At 34.6% G+C, this 27,500-nt stretch overlaps 2 protein-coding genes across 3 annotated transcripts in view; one reads left to right on the top strand and one right to left on the bottom strand.

Annotated features, from left to right (window-relative positions):
* The window catches only part of LOC144962491 (uncharacterized), a 14,416-nt gene extending 3,250 nt beyond the window's left edge, over window positions 1-11,166 (bottom strand). Inside the window, exons 1-8 of one of the 2 annotated variants that reach the window (XM_078895483.1) lie at window positions 10,724-11,166; window positions 9,642-9,823; window positions 9,043-9,201; window positions 8,711-8,830; window positions 3,056-3,143; window positions 1,708-1,773; window positions 1,084-1,254; window positions 1-172 (exon numbers count right to left, since the gene is read on the bottom strand). The exon at window positions 1-172 is cut by the window's left edge and continues 1,146 nt beyond it. In XM_078895483.1, coding sequence (XP_078751609.1) covers window positions 1-172; window positions 1,084-1,254; window positions 1,708-1,773; window positions 3,056-3,143; window positions 8,711-8,830; window positions 9,043-9,201; window positions 9,642-9,823; window positions 10,724-10,925 — 1,160 coding nt within the window. In that variant the 5' untranslated portion in view covers window positions 10,926-11,166. Of the gene's footprint in view, window positions 173-1,083; window positions 1,255-1,707; window positions 1,774-3,055; window positions 3,144-8,710; window positions 8,831-9,042; window positions 9,202-9,629; window positions 9,824-10,723 lie in introns of both variants that reach the window. The other variant, XM_078895482.1, reaches the window with a different exon arrangement.
* A 6,419-nt stretch (window positions 11,167-17,585) lies between these two features.
* LOC144962490 (uncharacterized) overlaps window positions 17,586-27,500 on the top strand; it is a 63,346-nt gene continuing 53,431 nt past the window's right edge. Inside the window, exon 1 of the mRNA XM_078895481.1 lies at window positions 17,586-17,989. Coding sequence (XP_078751607.1) covers window positions 17,985-17,989 — 5 coding nt within the window. The 5' untranslated portion in view covers window positions 17,586-17,984. The remainder of the gene's footprint in view (window positions 17,990-27,500) is intronic.

Genomic DNA, 27,500 nt, shown 5'->3' with positions numbered 1-27,500 from the left:
CAAAGAGCTGATAGTCTAGTTGATCTCCGAGTACTCTTTCTTTTAGGCTTGAGCTTCAAACCAGCAAATGAAAAGTTTTCCATATTGTCACTAGATTCAGCTTTCGAATCACCGGTGCTGTCATTGGATGAGGCCATAGCACTGAAATTAAAATCTGTCAGAATCTTTGGAACTGTGGAAAAAAAAAAAGAAAAAACGGAAATGATTTGACTAAGTAAAAGTTTCTAAAACCTGACTGCAAAATTATTCCAAACAGTTAGTCAACATAGATCTAAATTTCATTTCAGAACCTTGAGGCTAATGGAGATATAGTTTATCCCATTGCCTGTGATGTACATGAAATAGATGCAGCAGTTGTATCCTCCCCTTAGAAAGGATGAGATAGATTGCACAGCATTCTCCATCAGATCTAACTCTAAGAAAGTGTATATGACATGTCATTCAAAATGGAAAAAAAGGGGGAAAGGGGTTGGAAATCCCAAAAGATCATTTCATTTCAGGTGTCATGAAAAGAGAAAGATATCAAGTTAAGTTAAATGAACAATAAAAAAAATAAAACAACTAGTTTTGGTCATCTTTTCTAATTGAATTTGACCTGACAAACACAAAATCTGGGGTTTTTCTTGTTTTGTTTTGTTTATTTGGGGGGGGGGGGGGGGGGGGGGGGGGGGGGAGGTAGGAATCCGAATTTCAAAATACTTGTATGAATTTAACTTGATTTTACAAACAAACAAAAAACATAATTTCAATAATTTTTCGTCTAAAATCTAAATTAAAAGATCTATATCTGGGGGGAGGGGGGAAATAAAATCTCAAAATACCGGTTCTGTTTGTTCAATGTCTATTTCTAAAAAAACTAACACTATTTTCCTTAAATTTTAGTCTATAATCTTGGTTAAAGGTAATGTATCTGGAGGGGAAAGAAAATCTGAATCTCGCCATATTTGACTCCTAAAAATAATCTGAACCAAGTGATGGATCTGATTGAATGTAGCTAAATGATCCAGAAATAGACTTAAATGAGTATAGGTCTCCACGAAATCAAGAAAAGGTGAGACAGTGGAGAAGTAATAGAAAATATACCTTCATTTGGTATTACAGAATTATTTATTGAGGCAGATTCCATCAAATTATCATCAGAATGCAAAGACGTGAATTCTTGTTCAGAAGACATTTCTGTTTCATCATCAAAGTCTATGTTCTTTGACAGTAGGTGCCCTGTGCTTTTTAAGGATGCCTTCAAACTCTTGGGTTCTGTAATTAAAATGTGAAGTTGAAATTCATTCATTTATTTGGAAACAGTCATCAATAATAATTTCATATATGATATGAAAAACATCACAATATTATATTCATCTGCATGATTATTTTGACATTCCTTCTCGACGTCTTTGAATTTGAAAAGCAATGAAAATTGCACCAGAGAGCTTACAACAGTAGAATAAGTTAGAATCAAAATTCAATAATCTAGATATCAACAATTTAAATGTATTTTCAGCTTATTGTACATAATAATAGCAGATTTGATTATCGAGACAACCCTTTGGGGACTGATGTGTTTTCAGAACAATAGGAGTGTATTTGTGAAAAAGTATTGGAGAAAAAATAATGGCAAATTTATACCTTGGGGAACGATTAAATTATCTTGAAAAAAAAATAAAAAATGAAAAATTATAAATTCTAACAAATTAAGAGAGAAAAACTTACCCAAATCAACATTGTTAGCCAAAAGATTTCCTGTGCTCTTTGAAGATGCTTTCAAATTTTTGGCACCTGAAATGAAATCATTGATCTGATTCAAAATCATGCATTCAAACTGCAACAGCAAGCAACAAACAAAAAAATCTTGTACAACTTTGGGAAAATTCGTAATTGAAAAAAAAAATAAAATAAACAATCTGTACCAACCAATGAATGATATCATCCCATCCTTATACTGCAGAAAAACATGTTTGGCTAAGCTAAATAAAAACCTTTATTTAAAATTTCAGCCTGAAAATGCCTACTTCAAATATTGTTCGAATAATAAAACGATACCCGGCAGTCCGTCAAGTGCCTTATCTATAACAATATCTCTGCTCACTCCGATTTCAGTAAGATTATAGAGAATGAAAAGACTTAATTCAGTATTTAAAAATATATATCTGACTCAGCAACATAAATCATTTTTCCCCTAAGAAAGCAGTTTGTTTGTTTTAAGGGTTTTACGCTGCTTGCATTACAGTAAGATCATATCAGTGCCAGTAAAAAGGACTAAAATGGATAGTAAAAAAGTTCTAGAAGTACAATTAAAGCACCCTAGAAAAGGTAAGACAAAATGGAATTGGTTAAAATAGGACACAGATGTAGATTCCAAGAGCACACTATCAAAGTGCTTAGTTTGAAATCACCTACAAGTCTCACCCAGACACCAGCACAAGATCCCACTAAGATGAATACACTCAAATGTTTACAAATTATATGTTAAAAATAAAAAATAACAGTATCAGAGAGATGATTTACAAGGGAAAAAATCTCATCTCCCAAAACTATAATTATACATTCGACTGTTTCCCTCCCAGCCAAGGAACTATGGCCAGGGTCAAGACAAAACTAAGTAATCTCTTTCCAAGACAAAGACAGAAAGCAATTGGAAAACAGATATAGGGGGATAGAAGACACAGTAAGTGCCTCCCTGCCCACTATGGGAGGTCAGGAAAAAAAAAAAAGCATTATTCAATTACCAAAAACATTACACCAATAATAACTTTTAAAGCACTGGCTTTACTCGTTACTAAAAAGATTTCTATTAGCATATTACAATGAATGGTAAATTTGTTTTTAGGCATCTTATTGTACTTGAAAAACTGTTAGGTCATTTCCGTGTTCAAATGAATTAATTGTAATACAATGTTGATCTGATGTGCATGAATATGACGTCAAACTGGGTCTAGAGTCTTTCAAGGAAAACAGAACAAATGCAACTCAGTTTGCCATGGGCACAAGTTTTTAATAAATAAATGCCTAAAAAAAGTGATAGGACAACACAAGACTACATTGTAATAAATATATATACCACTTTTGTTGTCCACTTGATCCTTCTTTTGGAGAGTTGTCGCTCTTGTTCTTCGTAAAAACTTTTTGGGAGAAGCATTTAGATTTCTCTGTTGAGAATAATAAAAACAATGAGATTGAGAGGAAGCAAAATTTATTGCAATCACTCATGTCACTTACCACTACATGATATCAAGTGCATTTTACTCCTCATAATTGTATGTTTTTTTTGTTTTTAAGGAATTTACGGCGCTTGCAACACATTAAGGTCATATCAGCGCCAGTAAAAAGGAAGAAAATGGGAAATTAAAAAGTTCTAGAATTACAATTATAGCACACAAGAAAAGGTAAGACAAAGGGGAATTGGTTCAAATAAGAATCAGATGTAGATTCCAAGAGCACACTACCAAAGTACTTAAGTTTGAGATCACCTAAAAGTTTCACCCAGACACCAGCACAAGATCCCACTGAATACACTCAAATGGTTACAAATCATATGTTGAAAATAAAAACTAATACACAGAGACGCCAACTTTAAATTTGGCTCACAGGAGTTTCAGACACCACTCATAGGAATTTCAATGCCGAAAGAGGAATTTCCACACGAAAGAAAAAGGAATTGGTATGGTATTGTGTTTACTTATTGTATAGTTCTAAATAGATAACTGATTAGAATTATATTATGATACATAAACACATTGCCAAATACAATCCCAAAGTTTCCTTATTTGAAATGAAGTAAAGCGCCAAAACCTAATGGTAGAGATTGTAGTACTGGTGGTAGTAAGGATGATGTGATGTTGGTGGCTTTTAGTAATAATGGTAGTGATGATGAAGATGTGATAGTGGTTGTTGTTAGTGGTAGTGATGATATGGTGGTGGTGGTGGTGGTGGTTGAAGAAGTAGTGGTAGTGATGATGTGGTGGTGGTGGTATAGTGGTTGTAGTAGTTGTGGTCGTGATGATAATGATATGGTGGTGGTTGTAGTAGTGGTGGTAGTGATGATGTGGTGGTGGTTGTAGTAGTGTTAGTCGTGATGATGATGTGGTGCTGGTGGTTGTATTAGTAGTGGTAGTGATGATGATGATGTAGTGGATGTTGTAGTAGTAGTAATAGTAGTAGTAATAGTAGTAGTAGTAGTAGTGATGATGTGGTGGTGGTAGTAGCAGTGGTGGTGATGATGATGTGGTGGTGGTGGCTGTAGTAGTAGTGGTGGTAGTGATGAAGATGAGGTGGTGGTGGTGCTTGCAGTAGCAGTGGTAGTGATGATGATGTGGTGGTGGTTGTAGTAGTGGTGGAGTGATGATATGTGGTGGTGATGGTGGTTGTAGTACAAATGGTAGTGATGATGATGTTGTAGTAGTAGTGGTAGTGATGATGATGTGGTAGTGGTTGTAGTAGTATTAGTGGTAGTGATGATGATGTGGTGGTAGTAGTAGTAGTAGTGGTAATGATGATGTGGTGGTGGTGGTATTGTAGTAGTAGTGGTAGTGATGGTGTGGTGGTGGTGGTTGCAGTAGTAGTGGTAGTTGCAGTGATGATGATGTGGTGGTTGCAGTAGTAGTGGTAGTTGCAGTGATGATGATGTGGTGGTTGCAGTAGTAGTGGTACTGATGATGTGGTGGTATTGGTTGCAGTAGTAGTGGTAGTGATGATGTGGTGGTGGTGGTGGTGGTTGTAGTAGTAGCAGTAATGATGATGTGGTTGTGGTGGTTTTTTTGTTTGTTGCTTTAGGTCTCTTCCAACACAATTGAGGTTATATGAGAGACCGCTGAAACAAAAAAACAAGCAATCTAACAAAAATAGTACAAATGTAAATCAAAATCATAACCTAAAGATATCATAAGCTAAATTATAAATAACCAAGAACAAACAGGCAGAAGATTTACAGAAAAAAAAATATCCCCTGTCAAAAATACAATCACAAACCAAAGAAGCAGGATAGGCTAGTAAAGAGAAGAAGAAACGACATCACTATCGAATCGTACACCCATGCCAACATCATAGGTATATGATTCAAAGGTGATGATCCCATCCAACCACCCGTTGGTTGTGGTGGTTGTAGTAGTAGTGGTAGTGATGATGTGGTGGTGGTGGTTGTAGTAGTAGCAGTAATGATGATGTGGTTGTGGTGGTTGTAGTAGTAGTGGTAGTAATAGTAATGATGTGATGGTGGTGGTTGTAGTAGTAGTCGTAATGATGATGTGGTGGTGGTAGTAGTAGTGGTAATGACGATGTAGTGGTGGTGGTGGTTGTAGTATTAGAGGTCGTGATGATGTGGTAGTTGTGGTTGTAGTAATAGTGGTAGTGATGATGTGGTAGTTGTGGTTGTAGTAATAGTGGTAGTGATGATGTGGTGGTGGTTGTGGTAGTGATGATGATGTGGCGGATGTGGTGTAGTAGTAGTGGTGATGATGTGGTGGTGGTGGTTGTAGCAGTAGTGGTAGTGATGTTGATGTGGTGGTGGTGATTGTAATGGTGATATAGTTGTGGTAGTGGTAGTGATGATGATGATGTGGTGGTGGTGGTTGCAGTAGTAGTTATGGTACTGATGATGATGTGGTTGTTGTTGTAGTAGTAGTGGTAGTACTGATGATGTGGTGGTGGTTGCAGTAGTAGTGGTAGTGATGATGGTTGTAATACTAGTTTCAATGATGATGATATGATGTGGTAGTGGGAAAGGGGGGGGGTATCCTTGGAACAAATTGACCTCACCGGAATTTGACGGAAGTTGCCCGGAGACCGGAATTTTTTGCTCCAGACCGGAGTTTTTTCCGGTGAAACCGGAGTTTTGGCATCACTGAATACATAACAGAGAGATGATTTACAAGGAAAAAAATATCATCTCCCCAAACTATAACTATACATTCGACTGTTTGCCTCCCAGCCAAGAACTCCAGCCAGGGTCAGGACAAAACCAAGTTATCTCATTCCAAGACAAAGACAGAAAGCAATTGAAAAACAGGTACAGGGGCATAGAAGACACAGTAAGTACCTCCCTGCCCACTATGGGAGGTCGGTTATAATTGTAACCCACAACCCTGTATTAAGTCGGAATGAACTACTTAAAAATTGAGTTTAAAATCAAATTAATCAGAGCAGAGACACCAACTTAAAATTTGGCTGACAGGAATTTCAGACACCACTCGGAGGAATTTCAATACCGAAACAAGACTTTCTTCAAACAAAATCTTATCTATCTAGAACTATATGATACGTAAACACAATGTCGGGGAAGTACCACACCGAAAGCCCTTTTTATCAAACTAAGTAAAGCCCCAAAACCTAACAATGGTGGTTGTATTGTAGTAGTGGTGGTGGTGGTTGTAATATGTGTAGTTGAGTTGTGTGATGATGTGATAGTGGTTGTTGTAGTGATGATGATGTGGTGGTGGTGGTTGTAATATTGTTAGTGATGATGATGGTGTGGTGGTTGTAATAGTGGGTAGTAGTGATGATGGTTAAGTAGTGATAGAGTTGACGACGTGGTGGTAGTGGCTGTAGTAATGATGATGTGGGTGTGGTGTCAGAAGTAGTGGTAGTGGTGATGATAATGAAGATGAAAGAGGTCAAAGTTGTGAAACTTTAAGTAACTCACAAATTTTTTGCTCCAGATCAGATTTCTTTCCCCCAGTGAAATGGGAATTTTTGCATCTTCGATCAGAGTAATGAATTCAAGTTGTTTTGTGTTTTTTTTAACTTAAGAAACAATACTCACTCTCCACAAAAAATTGATTTACTTATCTCAGATTGGTATTATTAAATTTAGCTTAAATTTCAGTTTCAAACAGATTCACCCCAACATAATACCATTTTGAGACGATTGGTCACATTTGTAGGAAATATTACCTATAAGAACACTGATCCATATGTAAATTTAATAAGTTTTATTCCAGACTTGCAGACCAAAAAAAAAAATAAAAACCAATGCATGACTTGACTTCATTTGTCAACATATTATCTCAGACTCATTTTCTCAAATCCTCATTTCAAAAATCCAATTTTCATCTCAAGAACCATACGATAATAAATTTACAAATAAATGACACAACCCAGTAGATGTCTCAGATTAGCCAAGGGCATTACGGCATGAATGAAGTTTCATTTGACTGCTCAAGACTCAAATCAAATGCAAGATATTCCTCAACCCTCGAATGAATCAAAATGCATAAACACTAAATAATTCTGATGACTGAGATCATTTTACTCAATCTCTTCTTTTTTTCATATATCATACATGCAAATTTTCTAATATTTGCACATTTGGGACAACAGTTATCAAAATTTGCAATGTTGGCAAATTTAATCCATTTTCTACATCTTTTTAAGTTTAAGTCTGTAACTTCAAACTTTGAAGATTCCACAGACCACAGTATTTTTCTTTGATTGGAGATGTAAGACTATTCCACTGTCTTAATGCTGATGGTATGAACGAGTACAAATGGACATCCACTCTTGAGTGGGGAACCATAAACTTGGATGACTTCCTTTTATTTGGTTGAATATCACTGATGGGTAATTTAACTGGATCGCTTAGGCCTTTGCAAAATAATGTTACTTTGTCACTGTTTCTTTTCTATTGTAGTGGTTTGAGATTAATATCGGTTTCATGCTTTTTATCTTTGTTATTCTGATTTATAAATTTCACTGCTCTGTTTTGCATTTGTTCGATTTCTTGGATTGCTGATTTGTGGTGAGGGTCCTAGACAGAGCTATATTCTAGTGTAGGACTACCAAAGGCTGTGTAGCACTTTAACTTTATTTCTCTCCAGTTGTCGTTTAAGTTTCGTCTGAAGAAGCCTAAGGTAGAGTTTGCTTTTTTGCTTATGTTTGTAACATGATCTTTCTAATTTAGTTTATTAGTTATTGTTACTCCTAGATATTTCGCCTTGCTCACTTCTAGTACAGTGTTATGTATTGTGTATGTTGAATCTATGATTTTTCTGTTGTTTGTGAATTTTAGAACCTGGCACTTCTGAGGATGGAATTCCATGCTATTTTCTATTTCCCAGCATTGTAAGCTATCTAGATCGGCTTGAAGAATTTCTGTGTCACATTTAGTTTTTATTGACCGATATAGAAGGCTGTCTCCGCAAACAATCTCAGCTGGTTCCTGGTACGAGTCTTTCTGCCATATCATTAATGTAGATTAAGAATATGAGGGGGCTGAGAACTGTGCCCTGAGGAACACCAGACACCACCTGGGCTGACTCTAATGACTCACCCACCATCCACGACAACTACACATCTTTGATTGGTCAAGAAGAACATAATCCATTGGAATGTTTTGTTTTGTATTCCATATCTCCATAATTTCAGTGTCAATGTATGATGGTGGACTTTGTCAAAAACTTGCTTAAGTCTAACAAAATGGCATCAGTTTGTAATGTTTTATGCTAGGTCATTGATTATTGTGATCAGTTGTGTTTCACATGACCATTTTTTCCTAAAACCATATTGTCATTCTGTTAAAATTTTATTGGCCTCTATATGATTCGTAATGTTAGAAAATATGACATGTTCCAGTATTTTACTGGTGATTGATGCAATAGATACTTGTCTATAATTCACTTCTTTAGTTTTTTTCTCCTTTTTAGTTTTTTGTAAATCAGTCTTTTTATTTTTATTTTATTCCAACCATCAGGTATCTAATATTGTGAAATAAATGTAAACAAACCTTAGCAGCAGCTGCAGCTGTAAGCTTACTTGCTAAATCTACTCCTTTTTGCAGCTTTGGTACACTGGTTACGGATAAAACAGGTTTTTGTTTTGCAGGTTGTTTCTTAGAACAGGGCGCCTTAAAAAAGAAAAAAGAAAAAAAGAAAAGAAATATATAATGTGAAATAATGTCTTGACATACAATTACCCGGGAGAGAAGTTTAACAAGAGGAAGAGCAACCATAGTTAAGCTCTAAAATCACAATTTTACAAATCAATAAAGAAATCCTCATCATCTTTTCTTTCCTTGCATTCCTTAATATTTTTGTAAATGTTGAAAATAGAACCCACCTTTTCAATTGCAGTAAATTTTGGAGCTACATCAGCTGTTAATTTAGTAGTTCTGTGTGGCCTTGTTGTTCGAGTCGTGGCAGGAGCAGGTTCCTTCGGTTTTGTAACCTGTGTCTTGGGAGGCTGAATCTTTTTCTCAATTTCCTTTGGTCTTTCGTCCTTCATAGCAAAAACAAACAACAAACAGAAAAAAAAAAAACAATTTTATTAAAATAAGAAGAAAACCCAAGAAATTGTCCATACATTTGATTCAAAAATATATAAGAATATCTATCAGAAATTTCAAAGCATTTCTAGAAAGGAAATGAAAAATTCATGTTTGAAATAAATCCTTGTAAAATTTTCCATCTGTGGTAGCCTGTGACTAAACACTGGGATTCTGAATAGTGTAAGGAATTACAGGTGTTGTTATATTATTATATCATTTAATGTGGTTAACAATTTAAAATCCACATTCTAAACTTTGCTAAGTCAGGGATATCAGGAAGTAAAAAACATGTAATTGAAGTAAAAAGAAAGCAACCAGAACATGATCTTATTTTTCAGGCTCTGAAAAGAAATTTTTGAATATTTTTATGAGGAAATACCTTGTTCCTTACATGTGATTTTATCCTATTTCTTTTAAAAAGTTCAGCCTCAGAATCCCGAACCATGGCACCAACTTTAAACATTGGCTTTGACTTTGCATTCAGCTTCTCTTGGTCCTGACGGCGCTTCTTCTCCTCTCGCCATTGCTTGAGTCTTTCTACAACATTGTTGGCCTTTACTTCTCTTGATGAACCTGTTAAGAAAAGAGTGACATGTTTACATTCCCTGCAACTCAATATTATGTGCAGCTACGTGGTTTAGGGGTATGACACTCCCTTTGGATCGGAAGGTCCAGGGTTTGTGTCCTGCTCTGAGCAGCGCATAATTGAGTCCTTGGAAAAGGCTATTTACTCACATTCTCTCACCTTACTCAGTTGTAAAATGAGTACCTGACCATTACAAAACGTATTGTCCCGTCCTACATTTTAAGTGTTGCTGTTGGCAATCTTAGCATGTTGTTAGGTGGATATTGCTTCATAAATGTTCGTTCTATTCTATTTAAATCCCAAATGTAAATTTATGGGCCTTTTTTTTCCATATCCTCCCTTGATAAACCAATCATTGTTTCAAAAATGATATAAAATAATAACGAGAAAGAGAGGTCAGGAGCGAGTGTATGTGAGAGTGCAAACTTGTGATAAATAAGAATTAGACTAATACTACTAATATCATATATATATATATACACTCTCGATTATTTCAATTTTGAATCTATTGAATATTTATGTATCCAATGTATATTTGATATTATTATAATGTATGTATTATTAGTATTAGTACTATATGACATTTGATGTATGATTACAGGCCTCACCTGAGTGACGCCTGATACTGATATAAATATATGGAAGTTCTTCCGAATTTCTTCTGAACTCTTCTAATTTCTATATCAGTGCCACCCTTTGCCCACTGCCCGAACTGCCCCTCACTCACAGAATCATAAATGCCTAACTACTAACACTAACACAGAGTACTAGAGAAGAGTAATTTGCACTACGATTGATAGGATACAGTCATACTCATACTCATAGTACAGTACAAGACAAGTACAATAATAATGACCAAGTTCAACATCAGCAACAATTTCACTTACCCTTCTTTGCCCTTGTCTGAGAAATAGTAATAGACTCACGCATCTCCACGACAGGGGACATATCATTTGATAAGTTTCTCCGTTTACTAAGCTCATCATCCCTGATATTTTTTCGTTCAAGTCCCCTGGATTTCCTCCTGTTCACAATGCTCGATGATCCTTCACGAAGCTTCGCTTTGTAAGCAGCTCTTGTGGAGTTCATTTTTTTAATTTTATTGTTCTCTTAAACTTAAAATATACAAAATAGAGGTTAAAACAAATAATTCTACAATAGACTTTTAATAGCGTGAATACATTCGTTAAGTAAAAAAGAATAATGCTTGCCACTCCAAACATTCAACGGAGACTACCTCCCTCTTTACTTTACTCTTTACACCTTGTCGGGACCGTGCTGCTGTGATCCCGTGATCGCTGGAATCCCTGGCCTGGCTGCCTAAAACAACGAAAACAAACTTCGTATTTTGTATTTTGAAGCCGCCGTTTTAGGAAGGATATTTCATTGGTCGATTTCTTACATTTCCGGGTCAAGGTCGCTGATCGTCAACTGAAGTTGCTAGATTTATTTGGTAGGTTGCATCAGGGTTGCCAGTTTGGCATTTTAAATGCCAGATTCCAAAAATCTGGCATTTTTGAAAACCGTTTGGCATTAGAAAAATCATTTGGCATTTGGCATTTTCATTTGGCATTTTCTTTTCTTGTATATTATACTTCAAATGACACCTTTTCTTAATTATTTCTAAACGCGTAAAAACAAACATCTTCACATTTCTTTTTCATTCTTAAAATCCAACCGTGGTGTAGTGGTTTAGCACTCCACTTAGTAGTCAGTAGGTAAATAATTACCCCAACAGGAAATTTAGTATAATTCAAAAAAAAAAAACAAAAAAAAAAGAAAAAGAAAAGAAAACACGCAAGCCACCAGGATATGATAGTAAATTGTCTATCAAAAGTGAGTAGTTTTCTTAGTGGGGGTGGGAGTCAACAGACTTTGGCATCTTTTTGAGTGTTTTGGCATTGTTTGAGTCTTCCCCTGGCATTTTGTTGAAAAATAATCTGGCAACCCTGGGTTGCATTATCATCTATCTATTATAGTAGAGACGTTAATGGTATGTAGTGAAAAAGATTTTGCATGGATTAAGTAGTAGTAGTAGTAGTAATATATATATATATATATATATATATATATATATATATATATATATATATATATATATATATATATATATATATATATATATATTATTTAAAATATTTACCACAATGTTTGGGGCAGTCTACATCGATGTTTCAGGCTGAAATTAAGCCTGAAACATCGATGTAGACTGCCCCAAACATTGTGGTAAATATTTTAAATAATAATTCGCTCCATTACTACATGTCGAGCACTTTTCGTACCATATTTGTATCAAACACGATTCAATATATATATATATATATATATATATATATATATATATATATATATATATAGAGAGAGAGAGAGAGAGAGAGAGAGAGAGAGAGAGAGAGAGAATAGCTCATAATATTCATACATAAATAAATAAATAAATAATAATAATAATAATAATAATAATAATAATAATAATAATAATAATAATAATAATAATAATAATAATAATAACCGCGCCCATCTAGTCGACGTGCTCTTATTTTCAGGTCTGATAACTCAATTCCTAATTGGCCCATTGTTATCATGGAAATCTAAAAGAAAAAAATGACGCAAAATATTGTCCTTTACAACAATGTTAAAATTGGCTTCGGATGCCAGAACTGCATTTATGTGTAAGTCGGCTCTAATCTATGTACCTTTTCAATACAAATATCAATGCTTCATCATACACAAAACATGCTTAAGAATTCACATCATGAAAAATAATCTATATAACAGAAACTGGTTTTAATCTATCAAAAATTTCCAAATAAAATAAGTTAATATTTGTCTATAAAATAGCTTCTGCATTGTATTTTCTTAAGGAAATTGGAAGAGAAATTACAATTAGAAGGGGCAGCATGAGAAAAAGACCTATCAGAAAACTTTTTGGTGTCTTTTTTTTTTTTTTTTTTTTTTTGGAACAGTTAATCAGAGATGATCACTAGACAGGACAGACGGTGTTTAGCCTTGTCACTATATCTTAAAGTTCTGGAAGAAGAGTACAATGCAATAAAGTTACATAGATATGGAGGAGCAGCAAATTTGTATTCATTGGGTCTTAATTCAACAGGCTATGTGGTCTTGTGGTATGACACTTGCTTTCGGATCGGAAGGTCCTGGGTTCGAGCCTCGCGCTCGGCGCATAGTTGAGTCCTTGGAAAAGGCTCTTTACTCACTTTTTCTCAACGTACTTGTCTTTGTCCGAAAAATTGTAATATCCCCTAACAGGCGGCATGTCCCGTCCTACATGTTAAATGTTGCTGTTGACCAGGGACCCCTTGTAAAGCGCTTTGAGCACATTTAGTGGACATTGCGCTCTATAAAGCTCAATTATTTTGTTTAGCCAGCGAAGTGACGATAACATGGGTGTAATGTGATCTTTATTCTTAGAAAGATTCCAGCAGAGTTATTTTGGATGCGCTGCAATTTGTGAAGGAGATAATTTGGAATGTTATGATAGAGCGAATTACCCTACTGTAATCTATCCTAGAAAATATAAATGATGAAACCAAGTAATTCTATGGATGAAACAGAGTTTTTAGGAGTTTTTAAAAATACTTTACTACTCTTCAACAGTCGTAACGTCACTTCCTTCCTAATGACGCATGGTAACTTAGTAACACTGGCTCTAAACTATCGGAACAATGGCGGACGCCCGTATGAAATATTTCTCCGGCGAGCATAAAGGGTATCCAGAGGGGAAAAAAAAACACATAAATTTGATCATGTTTTGACTTTTACACATTCTGATCACAAGGCATATGAAAAGTTCTAGCCAGCATGAAAAATAAAAAGTAATGTTTTTCTTTGTTTAGAACCAAGATGGCCGCCGTTGTCGGGCGGCGTGACATCAGACTATTGAATCGTATTGTGAAATCTTTCTAAGTTCAAAATGCAATATTTTACAAGGGTAGTTAATGTGTTTTACCAAGGTTAAGTCATTGTGAATGTATATAGATGTCTACCTAAGTTTTTAGCTTTTTCTGCGAAATAGATAATTTTATCATTAATCACATTTAAGTTGTTTTGAATGGATGTTGTGATCTTCTTTGGATTTCAGAAAAGGAATTCAGTTTTTTCTTCAATAATTTCAATCTATTCATATACATCCAATTCTTGACAACTTCAATGTGATTTTCCATGAAAGAGACTAGACCACTCGCAAGCGCCGGTTTGGTTGACATATAAAGCTGTCTATCATAAGCATACATGTGATAATTATTAGGAATTAATATTACATAACCAGCAAGAGGTTGGGTATATGGAGTGTATAAAAGAGGGCCAATGGCTGATCATTGAGGTACTTCAAAATTCAGAAGGTAATGGGGAGAAGCATTTCAGTCGGAGTATATCTTTTTTCTATTAGGGTTAGTCATAAGTCTTAGTAAAGGTGCTAGGATGTTTGTTTTTCCATAAGTAAAGTAAAGGGGAGACATTCCGAAAGCTCCTACATCCCCAGTATAATGTATTCACTTAATGTAAATGTTGCTGCTCGAAGCTCGAAGAAATAAATAATCATGTGAAATTGAATGTAAGCTTCAATTTAATTACAAAAACAGATCAAATGAACGTTTCGGGTGAGATAATCTGGTAGTGGCGTAGTTAAGATGAATAAACAAAACATTGGTTGGCGGGAAATTAGTATGCTCCTTTGTAAGGAAGCACGAATTAAAACAGAATGCTATATATTCCTAAAAAGGTACGCAATTAGTTAAGTGAAAAGAGTGGAGGCGGGGAGGAACTGTGTAATGCAGTTTAGAAAGTGAAATATAAAAACATGTAGAATGTTGTGGGAAGATAAATACAATGGAATTGAAAATCCTTTCTTAAATATAGTCTAGCCTTGTGGAGAACATTGTGCCATTTGGGTCAATAAAAAAAAAATTATACGGCGCACAACTCTACTAAAAGATTTGAAAATTAGAAATGTATTTTTTACTGATAGATAAACAGATAATTTGATTTCCTTTTATAATTTAAAGTCATTGGAGGTGCATAAAAACGGTGCCAAACGCCACCAAACATGATCACTAGAGTACTGTACTGTAAGGTAAGTTCTCGATCCCCGGATCGTCTTTCAACTCTGCTCACGTCTGCTACTTCAGGTTTATTTTCGCAGTTGATTTTATTACCACAACCTGTTTTCATACACGGACAACTATATATTGCTGTGTCACGGGTCAGAGGCTATAGCGGCTTACACTTCATGTTGGGCCACACATAAAAATCAACAGAGGATGAACCAACTTACACAGACAACGTTCGTTACCAATCTGCCCTCATTAAATAATGGTGGGTATAATATCGAATGAAAATAGTTCCTTCCCCGCGAAATTGCGGGCTTTTTACTAGTAAAAAATAATAATAATAATAATAATAATAATAATAATAATAATAATAATAATAATAATAATAATAATAATAATAATAATAATATATAATAATAATAATAATAATAATAATAATAATAATATATACTTTATTCATCCAAAAAAAATAAATGGAAATATATATATAAATTTTACAAAGCGAAACATGTTGTCCCCATGACCCCCGGTTTGAATGCCGTACTCTGGAAAGACACGTTAAAAAAAATTTGGCCAGAAAACACGTCTTTCATATATCGATCGATTTAAATGGCCCTTATCTTGGCAAACTCTCAAACCTGGGACTTTGAGGGTCATTTTAATCAATCGATATTCGAAGGACGAGTTTGCTGATCAAATTTTAAAATGTACGTGTAATTTCAGAGTATGGCAGGTAACAGGTTTTATGGCGCTTGAGACATTTCAGCGCCAGTAAAAATGAAGAAAGGGGAATAGTAAAAAAAAAAAAAAAGCACACACAAAAACAACCCAGTAAATAAATAAATAAATAAATAAATAAATAAATAGGCATAACAAGCTAGACTTACAAATAAAGCACCCAAAAAAGGTAAGACAAAGGAGACTGGTTCAAAAAGGAAACATAAGTAGACCAAGAGCAAACTATCAATGTGCCAAGCAGGAGATCGTGTAAAAGTCCTATCGAGACACAAGCAAAGAAACACTCTGAGAGGAACACATCCAGATAATGACAAGACATATTCAAAACAAAAAAATATAACAGTACATTATACAGAAATGATATAAATGAGAAAAAAAATATTTCCCAAAACTAAAATTTATACATTTGACTGTTCTCTTCTCAGTCTAGGACTCCGAACAGTGCCAGGACAAAATCAAGTAATCTCATTCCAAGAAAAGACATAAAACAACACGGAAAACTGATCTAGAGGATAGCAGCAACAACAAATGACTTCTCTTCATAAAAAAAGAAATATGGGAGGTCAAAAGACCCCACCCCGGTCCAATAAAGTACGTTTAGAAAGAGTAGTTATTTATTTCTGTCGATGACGATTTTCCCTTATCTATTTTTACACGGTAAATTCAATGCCTAGCTAGTCCCTTTCGTTACTATGCATACGAAGTGAAAAACACAAATAAAAATGTTATTCTCTTTTGTCCTCTGGCACTTTCCTACTCTCTTCGTTTCTTGTTATTATCATACGGAGTGAGGTAGCTTGCTGTTGGTCTACAAGTGATCCTCCGCCTCAAAGGGGTATTATGTCAGAGTGATTTAGAAAATGAAAAGTTAATATATATAAATTTACTATAAAAATATGAGTTGGATTATGCATGAGGAGCATCGTGAACTTAGTAACAGCCACTATGATGAGGAGACTTTGTATAGTTTCTCACAAAGCTATAAACTAAAACACCACTTTATTCCGTTCACTTAAACCCGAAGTATACTTTTCATCGGATAAACATCGACACAATCAATACCGGATTGATGAGGATTGAAGATCACATATGCGTACTTGATAGACAGACATCCAGGTTTTAGAGTTTGTGCCAAGATGAAAGTCATTTAAATCGATCGATATTTGACGGACGAGTTTTCAGGCCAAGTTTGTGAATATGTGTCATTCCAGAGTACGACAGTTAACTGGTTAAACAAAGACATAGAAACATTGAATCGATAATTTAAAAAGGAAAAAGTCATCCGTCATTTTTTTTTAAATGGGAAAACAAAAGAGAAACAAAAATAAAAACAAAACAAAACAAAACAAATAAAAAAAAAAAGATAAAGAAAAAGAAAAAACACTAAAAATCAACAACAAAAAACAAACAAACAACAAAACAAAACAGCAACAAAAGATAAAATAAAAATAAAACAATAAGATACACAAAAAAAAAAGCAAAAAAAAAAAAAGCAAAAAAGCAAAATCAACCAAAAATTAAAAAAAACTATAGTTACGTCATGATTTAGACCGATGTGCACTTATTTACAGATCTCCATGGCAACGGAATTATAAGCATTTATTAGTCTCTCTCTCTCTCTCTCTCTCTCTCTCTCTCTCTCTCTCTCTCTCTCTCTTATTTATCGGGATCTGTTATTATCATTAGACTGGTTATAAACTTCTGAGCTTCTGGGGAACGAGGAAGAAAGGGCCAACATTAAGGTAAGGGCAGTAACTCAATAAATTTTGTACCCCTACTTAATAACGGACTGAATGGTAAAACGTTTCAAAAAATGAAACTCTACTGATCAATTAGTAACCTGAATCTTTATGAAAACCAAAACTTTTGGCTGCATTCCTTTACTTTATATCTTTCGTTTACATTTTAGAAATCGGGAGTAAAACATGATACTCAATCACGCAGCAAATGAATCTAAATTTATCCGAACATGGCGTCAATGTAGGAAGTGAGTTGAGTTGACTGATTCATCGGATTATACGCACATTACGTGCTCATACTTTGCTAAGACAAATATTTAGAAGTTTCTGACAAAGCTACAGTCAATGAAGACTGTAGTTGTATGTTTTCACGTGTTTTAATCCCTTCTGGGACTGACATATTCTTCATTATGAGACATCTACATCAGTGAAACGATCGAGAGGTGTCCTCAATCCTTAGTTTCCAGTGTCGAGTGCCTTTTTTATAGTGAATGATCGAATTGGATTTGTGTGTTTTCGGCTCATTCAGGAAATAGACTTGAAATTTGATAGCCTCCAAGAATACTATTTATCATTGAACGACCCACAACAATACAAAGGACAAAATGACGTAAGTCTATTGCTTTTTTGATCAGTGTTTCTTTTATTTTGATTTTGATGTGAAGAATGAACAAAAATTTACTTTTCTTTTTTCTTCTTTATTCTACCTCAACTACTGCTATCCTCATTTGTTCATTTTTAATGTTTATCTCTTCACAGCCAATTTATATTCAAACTCAATGTGTTGGTCACATTTTGTAGAAACTGAAACGGCATCCTAGTAGCCTAAGTCCTGGAGAGAGAGAGAGAGAGAGAGAGAGAGAGAGAGAGAGAGAGAGAGAGAGAGAGAGAGAGAGAGAGAGAGAGAGGAGGGGTGGGATGACAAGAGCAAGTCCGAGAGGGACACACACACACAGAGAGAGAGAGAGAGAGAGAGAGAGAGAGAGAGAGAGAGAGAGAGAGAGAGAGATTCCAATTAAAATTAAAACGTTGGCTAACCTGATTTTTATTGCCTAAGTCCTAAGCCTTACTCTTGAGTTTGCAATGCAACTCAGTCAATCATTTTTCACCTCTGCCTCTATTTTAAAATAGATTTCTTCACAGCCACCAATCTACATTGCCTTGTCAATTGCCATTTTCTGTCATAATAAAAGCAGACCACACAATCAAAAGGCCAGATTAGATAGATATAAAAAGGCCTATTCTCTCAGTACACCCTCCTCCGAACCGTACTGTCAAGTTCACCTTTTCTATTATTCACAAATTATTACATTATTTGAACTTGAAGATGGACAGTTTGTGGATACATTCATAAACTACTACTACTACTACTACTTCTTTTTGGCTGAATTTTCACATATGGGCGCCACTTCATTCAATGACTAATAATAGTAAACGAAGTGGCAATTCGAACTCGAGTCTGAAAAGCCTCCCATGGCCCATGCTCCCATAACTATTTGGGCTCAAAGACCAATATGCAGATATGCGGGGGGGGGGGGGGGGGGGGGGGGGGTCTGTAGATGGATTGTTACATGTCTAACGTTATCACAATGATATATTTTTTTCGTCCTGATTTTATGGGGACATCGCAAAGCAGCCAAATTAACAAATGAAATTTAAATTATCTGAAATATTATTAGTTAAACTCTCTTTATGGCCACTAGAAAGTAGTTGAACAATTCCAGAGATTTTTGGTTGTCATTCCGCCAAATGACAATAATTTTATCTTATGTTTTTAAAATATAATTTGAAACACTTACTCATAGTCGTAGGTATAAGTCTTTTAAAGCATCTCTTGTGGGTATTTTATGTATTATCTATATTAATAGTTATTCTATACTTCCTTATGAAAAATGTCTTAGCTATAAAAAATATTGCCCATTGAAATAAGTATGTATGTATATATTATTATTATTATTATTATTATGAATCGGGACTCATATATATATATATATATATATATATATATATATATATATATATATATATATATATATATATATATATATATATATATATATATATATAGTCCCGATTAATAATAATAATAATAATAATAATAATACTTTATTGCATCCCAAACAGGAAATTTTTTGTACAGATGTGTTATAATTTACACAATAAGATAGAAATACAATGGAAATAGGATGTATATATAAAAAAAGGAGCAGCTCCATAACCAGAGCCGCGCTTTATAATATTAATAATTTCAACACTGTTTGAATCTTTTGAATACTTACGATTATCATATTTCTATGTATATTTGATATTATAATGTATATTATTGTTTAATAAATATCTATGTATTATGTATAGCATATGGCGTTTGATGTATGATCACAGGTCTTCCCTGAGTGGTGCCTGTCTATGGAAGTTCTTCCCTCCCCCTTTTTATCTTCCTCCTCCATCTTCGTGTTTTTGTTCTTCTTCTTTATCTTCTTCTCCTCCTCCTCCTCCTTTTCTTGTTGTTGTTGTTTTCGTTTTTCTTGTTGTTGTCGTTTTTCCTATTCTTGTTCTTCTTTTCCTCCTCCTCCCTCCTTGTTCTCTATCTCATGCCAAATGGACACAAAATAATTGGAACTAGAGCACTGTAATGATAGTTAACCGCAAGAGTGCTTGCTGTCTGAATGCCTATTTTTCTCAAAATGATAAGAGAAATTTTTCTGTTACATTCACCTTTTTTAGTGTTTGGGCTTTCGATTTCATTTCACATGTGTATGCCTGATTTTGAATTATTGTTATTTATTGTAGTTATGCGGTTTTGTGGTTTGACACTAGGCTATTGACTTGAAGGACCCAAGTTTGAGTCCCACTGTGGACACTGCATGGTTGAGTCCTTGGAAAATGCTCGTAAATGACTATTGCTCCTAATAAAATTTATATTATGGATAAGTAAAAAGTATGTCTAAGCTTTACACACCACTATTCACTGTGAAGGTGCCCCCCCCCCCCCCCCCCCCCTTTTTTTTTTTCATAATATTTTTAAAATTTACATGTTCTGTCTGATAAGCTAATCATTAAGTTCACTAAGCAGTTGATGATCACTTGCTCTCTGACCCTGTCTATATTCTATTATTCATGCCTTCATATTTCTTCCTCTATATCTGTTACTTTCAGTCGTAGGTATTTAAGTTAACTGTGTGTAATCTTTTTTCAGATAATTTTTTGGGATTTTTATTTTTTTCTGTTACTTTCAGTCGTAGGTATTTAAGTTAACTGTGTGTAATCTTTTTTCAGATAATTTTTTGGGATTTTTATTTTTTTGGTGTATGTTTGTTTGTTTGTGGGTTTTGTCAATCTCCTAAAGAAGACCAAGAGCCGAAATCAGTGCTTAAATTCTTTGCAAGCATATGTGTTTCTGCTTCATCCCAATATACAAAAATTGAACACAAAAGGATGAGGACATTTGATATTTTGAAATGATCAAAGTGACAAATTACGATGGTTTGCCTGGCACTGCTTCATACACACTTTTTCAGATCTTACACCAATACTTGCTCCTTAATTTGTCACTTAGATATTTTCAAAATGAAAATGGAGCTAATTCAAATGTTCTCGTCCTTGTCCTCTCGTGTTCAGTGTTTGTGTCTTGTGATGCAGTGAGGGTTCATAGTGGAAAACATGTATCTTGTGTAGAATTATATAGGCATTAAATCATCCCAGCTACCAGGTAACCTCTGTGGTGTAATAGTAGCATGTCTGACCGATAATCAGGAAGTCTGAGGTTTGATCCTCAGTGGAAGCATCCTGAATTTTGGGGATTTTTTTTTTCTTTAATTTTTCTCTTTGCTTAGTCTGGCACTGTTTCATACACACTTTTTCAGATGTTTATAATGTTCAGTACCATTTTACATTTACTAATGAAAGAGTGGTAATGGAGAGGTTTTGGATGGGAACAATACAGACAGTGGACATTTTGGCTACAAACCTTTTGTCAGCACAACTATAAACAAATGAATGTGGAGAACAAATGAAATGAAATGGAGTATAACTTGTATCATCAGTACTCAATGGTGGTTGGAGTGTGAATTCACGATCCCAGGCATCAGGCATACCCCACCAGTCTCCATTTTTCATTTCATGTTTTAAAATTTAGGTTGTTTAATATTTTCTTTTCATTTTTATTTTATCTGTATATTCCGCCTGTTCTTCATTTTTGTTGTCTCAGTTGCCTGGAATAACTAAAGCAGTGTAAGTGCATTAGTTTACTTACCTCTCGTGATGGGTGCTGTACCAGATGGGTTCAGAGTTAAATCCCAATGACCAATTAGGGGGCAGGCACTGGTGTAAGGTAAAGATCTGAAAAAGTGTGTATGAAGCAATGCCAGACAAAGTAAGAAAGAAGTATACAAGAAGGAAAAAAAAACATCTCAAAAGAGCAGTTCTCCTCGACTGAGCATACGTTGAATTATCTCTATATATGTCGAGGAAGATGTTTTTCAGATATTTTTAAATTGCATTTTTATTTCTTACTTTTTCCAGCACTGTTTCATTTCAACTTTCTTCAAAGGGTTAAATCCCGCACATTGTGATATATTTATATACGCTATTTTCATTTTTGCACTTCTCTTTTCCCTATGAATGTCCTAAAAATCCTGTGTTGATGACAGTGTATTGATTTGCTTGAGTTTATCCCAGTTTTGGTCTTCTATAATAAGGCTCAATCTAATGGTGCTAAATGGAACATTTTTGTCACTTTTAAAGTTTGAAATATTGAATAGGATCAGGTGATAGACTTATGTTAAACAATTTTTTAAAAGTTTTGATGAAATTACTCAGGGACTCAAGGTACCCCCACTTTAATGGAACTAATAATGATACTGGATGATTCAATAAAATGTAAATATTACTAGATGAGTACTTAAGCACATCATTGATTTAATGTGCAGTTCTAAATTATATCCAAATCAAACCAAAGATATTCGTGTTCAATCAAACGCTCTTTACACTGTCGTACTCTGAGAAGAAAAAAAAAAAAACATTAAAAATTTTTTGGCCAGAGCCAGAAAACTCCTTCCTATTAAAATGACCCTCATCTTGTCAAAGACTCACAGGTTTGAGAGTTTTTTGAAAAGATGAATCGTTTAAGGACGCAGGACGAGTTTTCTCATCAAAATTTTTGGAAAAAATTTTATTTTCAGAAGTGTAGTGCCCATGAAGTGTTCATATTCTATTGAATCACCATACATCTTGAGCCTCCATGGTAAACGTATTGACATGAGAGATTATTACGGTAAACGTATTGAAATGAGAGATTATTTGACGTATGCTCGTGTAGAGGCCAAAGAGGCGTTGTAGTATTTGGCATCAAGTTTTTCCAAAGAAGGATTTCTAATATTGTCATGGTCTTTGCTTTTTATTTCCCATGAGACTTTATAGCTCGGTTAGTAGAGAAAATCACCTCACATTTAAATGGTCAGATATCCAGATGCTGTCAAAATTTATATGGATCTGAAGGAATATTTAGCGTTTTGAACACCCATTTATGTCTCTTAATGGTACAATAATAATAATAATAATAATAATAATAATAATAATAATAATAATAATAATAATAATAATAATAATAATAATAATAATAATAAAAATAATATAATAATAAAATAATAATAATAATAATAATAAGAAGAAGAAGAAGAAGAAGAAGAAGAATAGTTACTACTACTACTAATAGTAGTAATATTAATAGTAATAATAATAACGATGATAATAATAATAATGCTGATGATGATTTTTTTAAAATAATATACGAACGAAACAAGCAAACGCATAAAAAAAGGGATAGAAAGGAAGATAAGAAAGTGCACAACTGTATAAGAAAAAGAAGTGGGAAGGAAATGAACTAGATAGCCACTATTTTGGTGGTATGTCACGAATATATCTACATCATCATCATCATTGTATAATGAATGGCGTTTGTGATGTGGTTGGATCGATACATTTACCAGGACGGCCAAGAAAGTGGTTGGTGATGCCAAGGCATAGATTAAATTACAACTAGAGTATCTCGTCCACGACTCTTCCCGTGTTATCAGCTCTGTGATTTCTATAACATAGTGCCATCGTGCAAAGATATATATATATATATATATATATATATATATATATATATATATATATATATATATATATATATATATATATATATATATATATATATATATTCACTTCAAGCTTAGTACAATATACAGCCTGTAGATTTTGTGCTAGTGTATATATATGAGTATGAAGAGCTGGAAACGCCCTTTTTTCTCGGAATTAATCCATTTTTTTGTGGGTTTTTATTTATTTATTTTTTTTTTTTGGTTAAAAAAAATAAGGTTGTTGAAATACCTGTTCAGGATTGTTGAAATTCCGGTCCCAACCCCCTTCCATTGATTTTATCCCTTAATTTAGTAATGTGCATACTTGTACTGAATTTTTTTTAAAGGTTGTTGACGGCATATTTCTGTCGAGTTTCTTTACAAAGACTTTTTTTTTTCAATTCAAATTGTCCTTTTCGGTTAATTTACAAGGACATTTGAATACTTTTAAGTAATAATATTTATTTTTATTTCTCGATTGCAAAATGATGGACAGACTGCCTTTCTAGCGTATGGGATGAGTGAAGGGAATTTTATTATTATTATTTTTTGAATGTGAAACATTAAGTTTTTTATATATTAAAAAAAGACATTTTATATAGAAAAAAAAAGTCCTGGATTCAAGAGATGTTCCGGTATTTTTATTTATTTTATAATCTTATCGGGTTTTTTTTTCATTTTTACTGACGTGTATTTGAATTGGCAGCACCGAGTAGGTAGATTGCGTGGTAGTGCTGGTGTATGAGCGCACTTTACATTGTATGCTGTAACGCACTCTGGACTTCAACTTCTCTCGCTCTGTTATTGTTGGCCTAACACTTAGATATTCAACTATAAGATACTTTTTTTTAAAAGCGTGATTTTGGAATACCGTGGTCTTTTAGGGTGATTTTAGCTGATTGTTCGATTTAAAGAGATTGATGAATGGATAAATACTCGCACAAAGTTTATATCACCACCACCCACAGCAGCATCAACAAAGAACATTAAATAGATAACTTCGACAGCGACAACACAAAATAACTTAAAAGAGGTCAAAGAAGTTGTGTTAGGGAGATCCGTTTGCCTCGGGTTGTGTTCCTTAGCTGTGTCCATTACAGTGAACACCTCATTGGTCAACTCACACAATAACATTTTTAAAAGGGTTTGATTATTATTTTTTTTTCTTTCGATTGAACACAACACACGAAACAATAAGCCGCCACACTTCTCGCAGAAATTGTAAATAAATATTTTTACATAACAAACATGTAACTATTATGATTTTATAAAGATTTTATTACAACAGTACACGTTTTGAGCAGCTATGGCCCCTCAAGGCCGATAAAGATTGATAAAAGAAAGAAACGGGCGCTTAAATGACCTTTAATAGTATCGAAAGCGCCGTTAAACACCTAAAAACAAACAAAAAAACCACCACACTGGGATAGCAATCCCATATTATAAGTGTATCCTTGTATTTATTACTCTTGTTACTGATCAGGGGACTGAAGCAGGTGGCAAACGCATTCACTCAATATAGGGTGCGAACTTTTCAAAGACATGTCGATCATTTCAGGAAGAACAGGTTTGAAAACAAATAATTATAACGGGAGCAAAACTAGACCAGTTTCTAGATTGCCAGGATGGTAACGTACCGAAATATCTTTATGACGCGTTGATTTAATATTTATTTAGCATTGTCGGTGCATTTTACCTTTGACAGGATATGTGCACAAGATAAATACCGTACATCGTATGTCGCAAGCTTCTTTTAATCTTTAACGTAAGCCTCTATCAATTACACATACTTTATGAAAGCAATAAAATAGCTTTAATTACTTTCTTTTGAAAGCTGTTGTAAAGAGTTAAATCTGATGGATATGTCAGGACACCGTTACAGTTACATGGGGGGGGGGGGGGGGGGGGACAGAAGGGATGCACACTCATACGAATTCATGCAACCATTGATCTAATGTAAAAAAAAAATCGAGCTTTTATATAGCGCAATATCCACTAAAGGTGCTCAAAGCGCTTTACAAGGGATCCCTGGTCAAAAGCAACACTCAACACGTAGAACGGGACATAACGCATGTTAGGCGATATTCAATTTTTTTTTTGGACAGAGACAACGCTGTTAACGGCCAGGTACTCATTTTACACTTGAGTACGTGTGAGAGAATGTGATTAAAGAGCCTTTTCCAAGGACTCAACTATGCGCCGAGCGAGGCTCGATCCGAACGCGAGTGTCATACCACACAAGACCACATAGCCGCACAGGAGGCGGCAAGTGCATGATTGGATTAGATGTATGTTGATTCGAAAGTGTTCAGGTTGATTATTTAACTCACCCAACTCTAACACCGACTATATCCGTAGTTTACCCGGGTTACTTTTACTCCATGCCTATTTATTACATTTTTATGAGACAAATTATAGGCGTAGTATCAAAGTTAATGTTTTTAGTTTTTTGCATGTTAATGATAGTTGAATAAAACTATCTATGTAAATGCTCATTTTTAATTAATTTATTTTCAAATTTTGAAAAGTCGCAAAAAGATCTAGGATTGAGTGATTAATACATTCTTTCTTGCTATGTATCACACGGGGAGGAGTCCCGATAACTCAGCGGGCGGGGCACTCGCCGCATAAGCAATAAAATGGTTCGGATTACGTACCTTGAAAGCCGCAGTCTCGAATTCAATGAGATCGATATGTCTGAACACCGTGAGTCAAACACTTTCCATTGGGCGGGGCTACTGTTTTGTTGGATTGCATTTATTTATGTGTTGTAAATGTTGCTGCTCGAAGCTCGAAGAAATTAATAAGAATGTGAAATTGAATATAAGCTTCAATTTAATATACGAAAACAGATAAAATGGAAGTTTCGGGTTTTCCCTCTATCAACAAAACAGGATGAATGAAAGAAACACCACAGACGAATGAGACAATGTGGAAAGGGCGCTGTTAAGATACAAAATGTCTCATTCGTCTGTGGTGTTTCTTTCATTCATCTTGTTTTGTTGATTAAGGGGAAACCCGAAAGGTCCATTCCGTATATTAAATTGAAGCTTACATTCAATTCCACATTGTTATTTATTTATTTATTTGATGATTCTAAAGGTTAATTATTTGATACGACGTTCCTTTCATGTTATAACGGGACAGAGAGTCCCGATTGCTCAGTGTGTAGCGCACTCGCCTTGTTTACCCTGCGATGATTGGATTGGGTGGCTGGATCTTTTAAATCTGACGGAAAGTACTTTAAAGGATAACAGTCAATTTCCCTCACACATTGCTCTGCTGAAACCGGGATAAATAAATAAAATATGGGCTTTATGGTTCTGAAGGTCTGCTTTTCCATGATTCTCCCATTCTTTAGTCTCCTCTTTCTGCTACACTCCTCTCTCTCTCTCTCTCTCTCTCTCTCTCTCTCTCTCTCTCTCTCTCTCTCTCTCTCTCTCTCTCTCTCTCTCTCTCTCCCCCCCCCTATTTTTTTCCTCACATTCTTTTCTCCACCTCCCACCCATTTCTTCTCCTGTCTTATGGTTATTGTTTTTTTTTTTTTTTTTTTTTTTTTTTAATCGTTGTCAAATTTTCATATCATGCTTACTTATTTGGTACACGATGTGACCTCACGCATATGCTCAATATTTACAGGCCGTTAAACGATAAAGGTAAGCGGGTCTGATTACCGATCGCAAATATGGACCTGTTTTAATTTTGTTGTAATGGACAAGATTTTGCGTTGGTTTGAGAGTACTCCCATTAGAACAACGGGACCGTAAGAATTTGGGTTATCAGACCTGCAAACTCGGTACACGTCGGTACGCATACGTTACGTCACAAAGACTAGATATAATATTCCAAATAAAAAAACACAAGTTGTCAAAAGCAATTTTCAGATTTAGAGTTTGACAGACATCATAAATAAGCTTGTTATGGTTTTTGGTTATCAAAGAGTAATTATACGTTGCCTCTGTGTTTTTGTTGTTCAAGCCATCGAATAGAAAGACTATG

Source organism: Berghia stephanieae, chromosome 1, assembly GCF_034508935.2.
Source record: "Berghia stephanieae isolate SIO BIC M18660-M18661 chromosome 1, UCSD_Bste_1.3, whole genome shotgun sequence".
Classification (NCBI taxonomy): Eukaryota; Metazoa; Mollusca; class Gastropoda; order Nudibranchia; family Aeolidiidae; genus Berghia; species Berghia stephanieae.
Note: the sequence above shows the minus strand (reverse complement) of the source record. Positions and strands in the feature narration are given on the sequence as shown.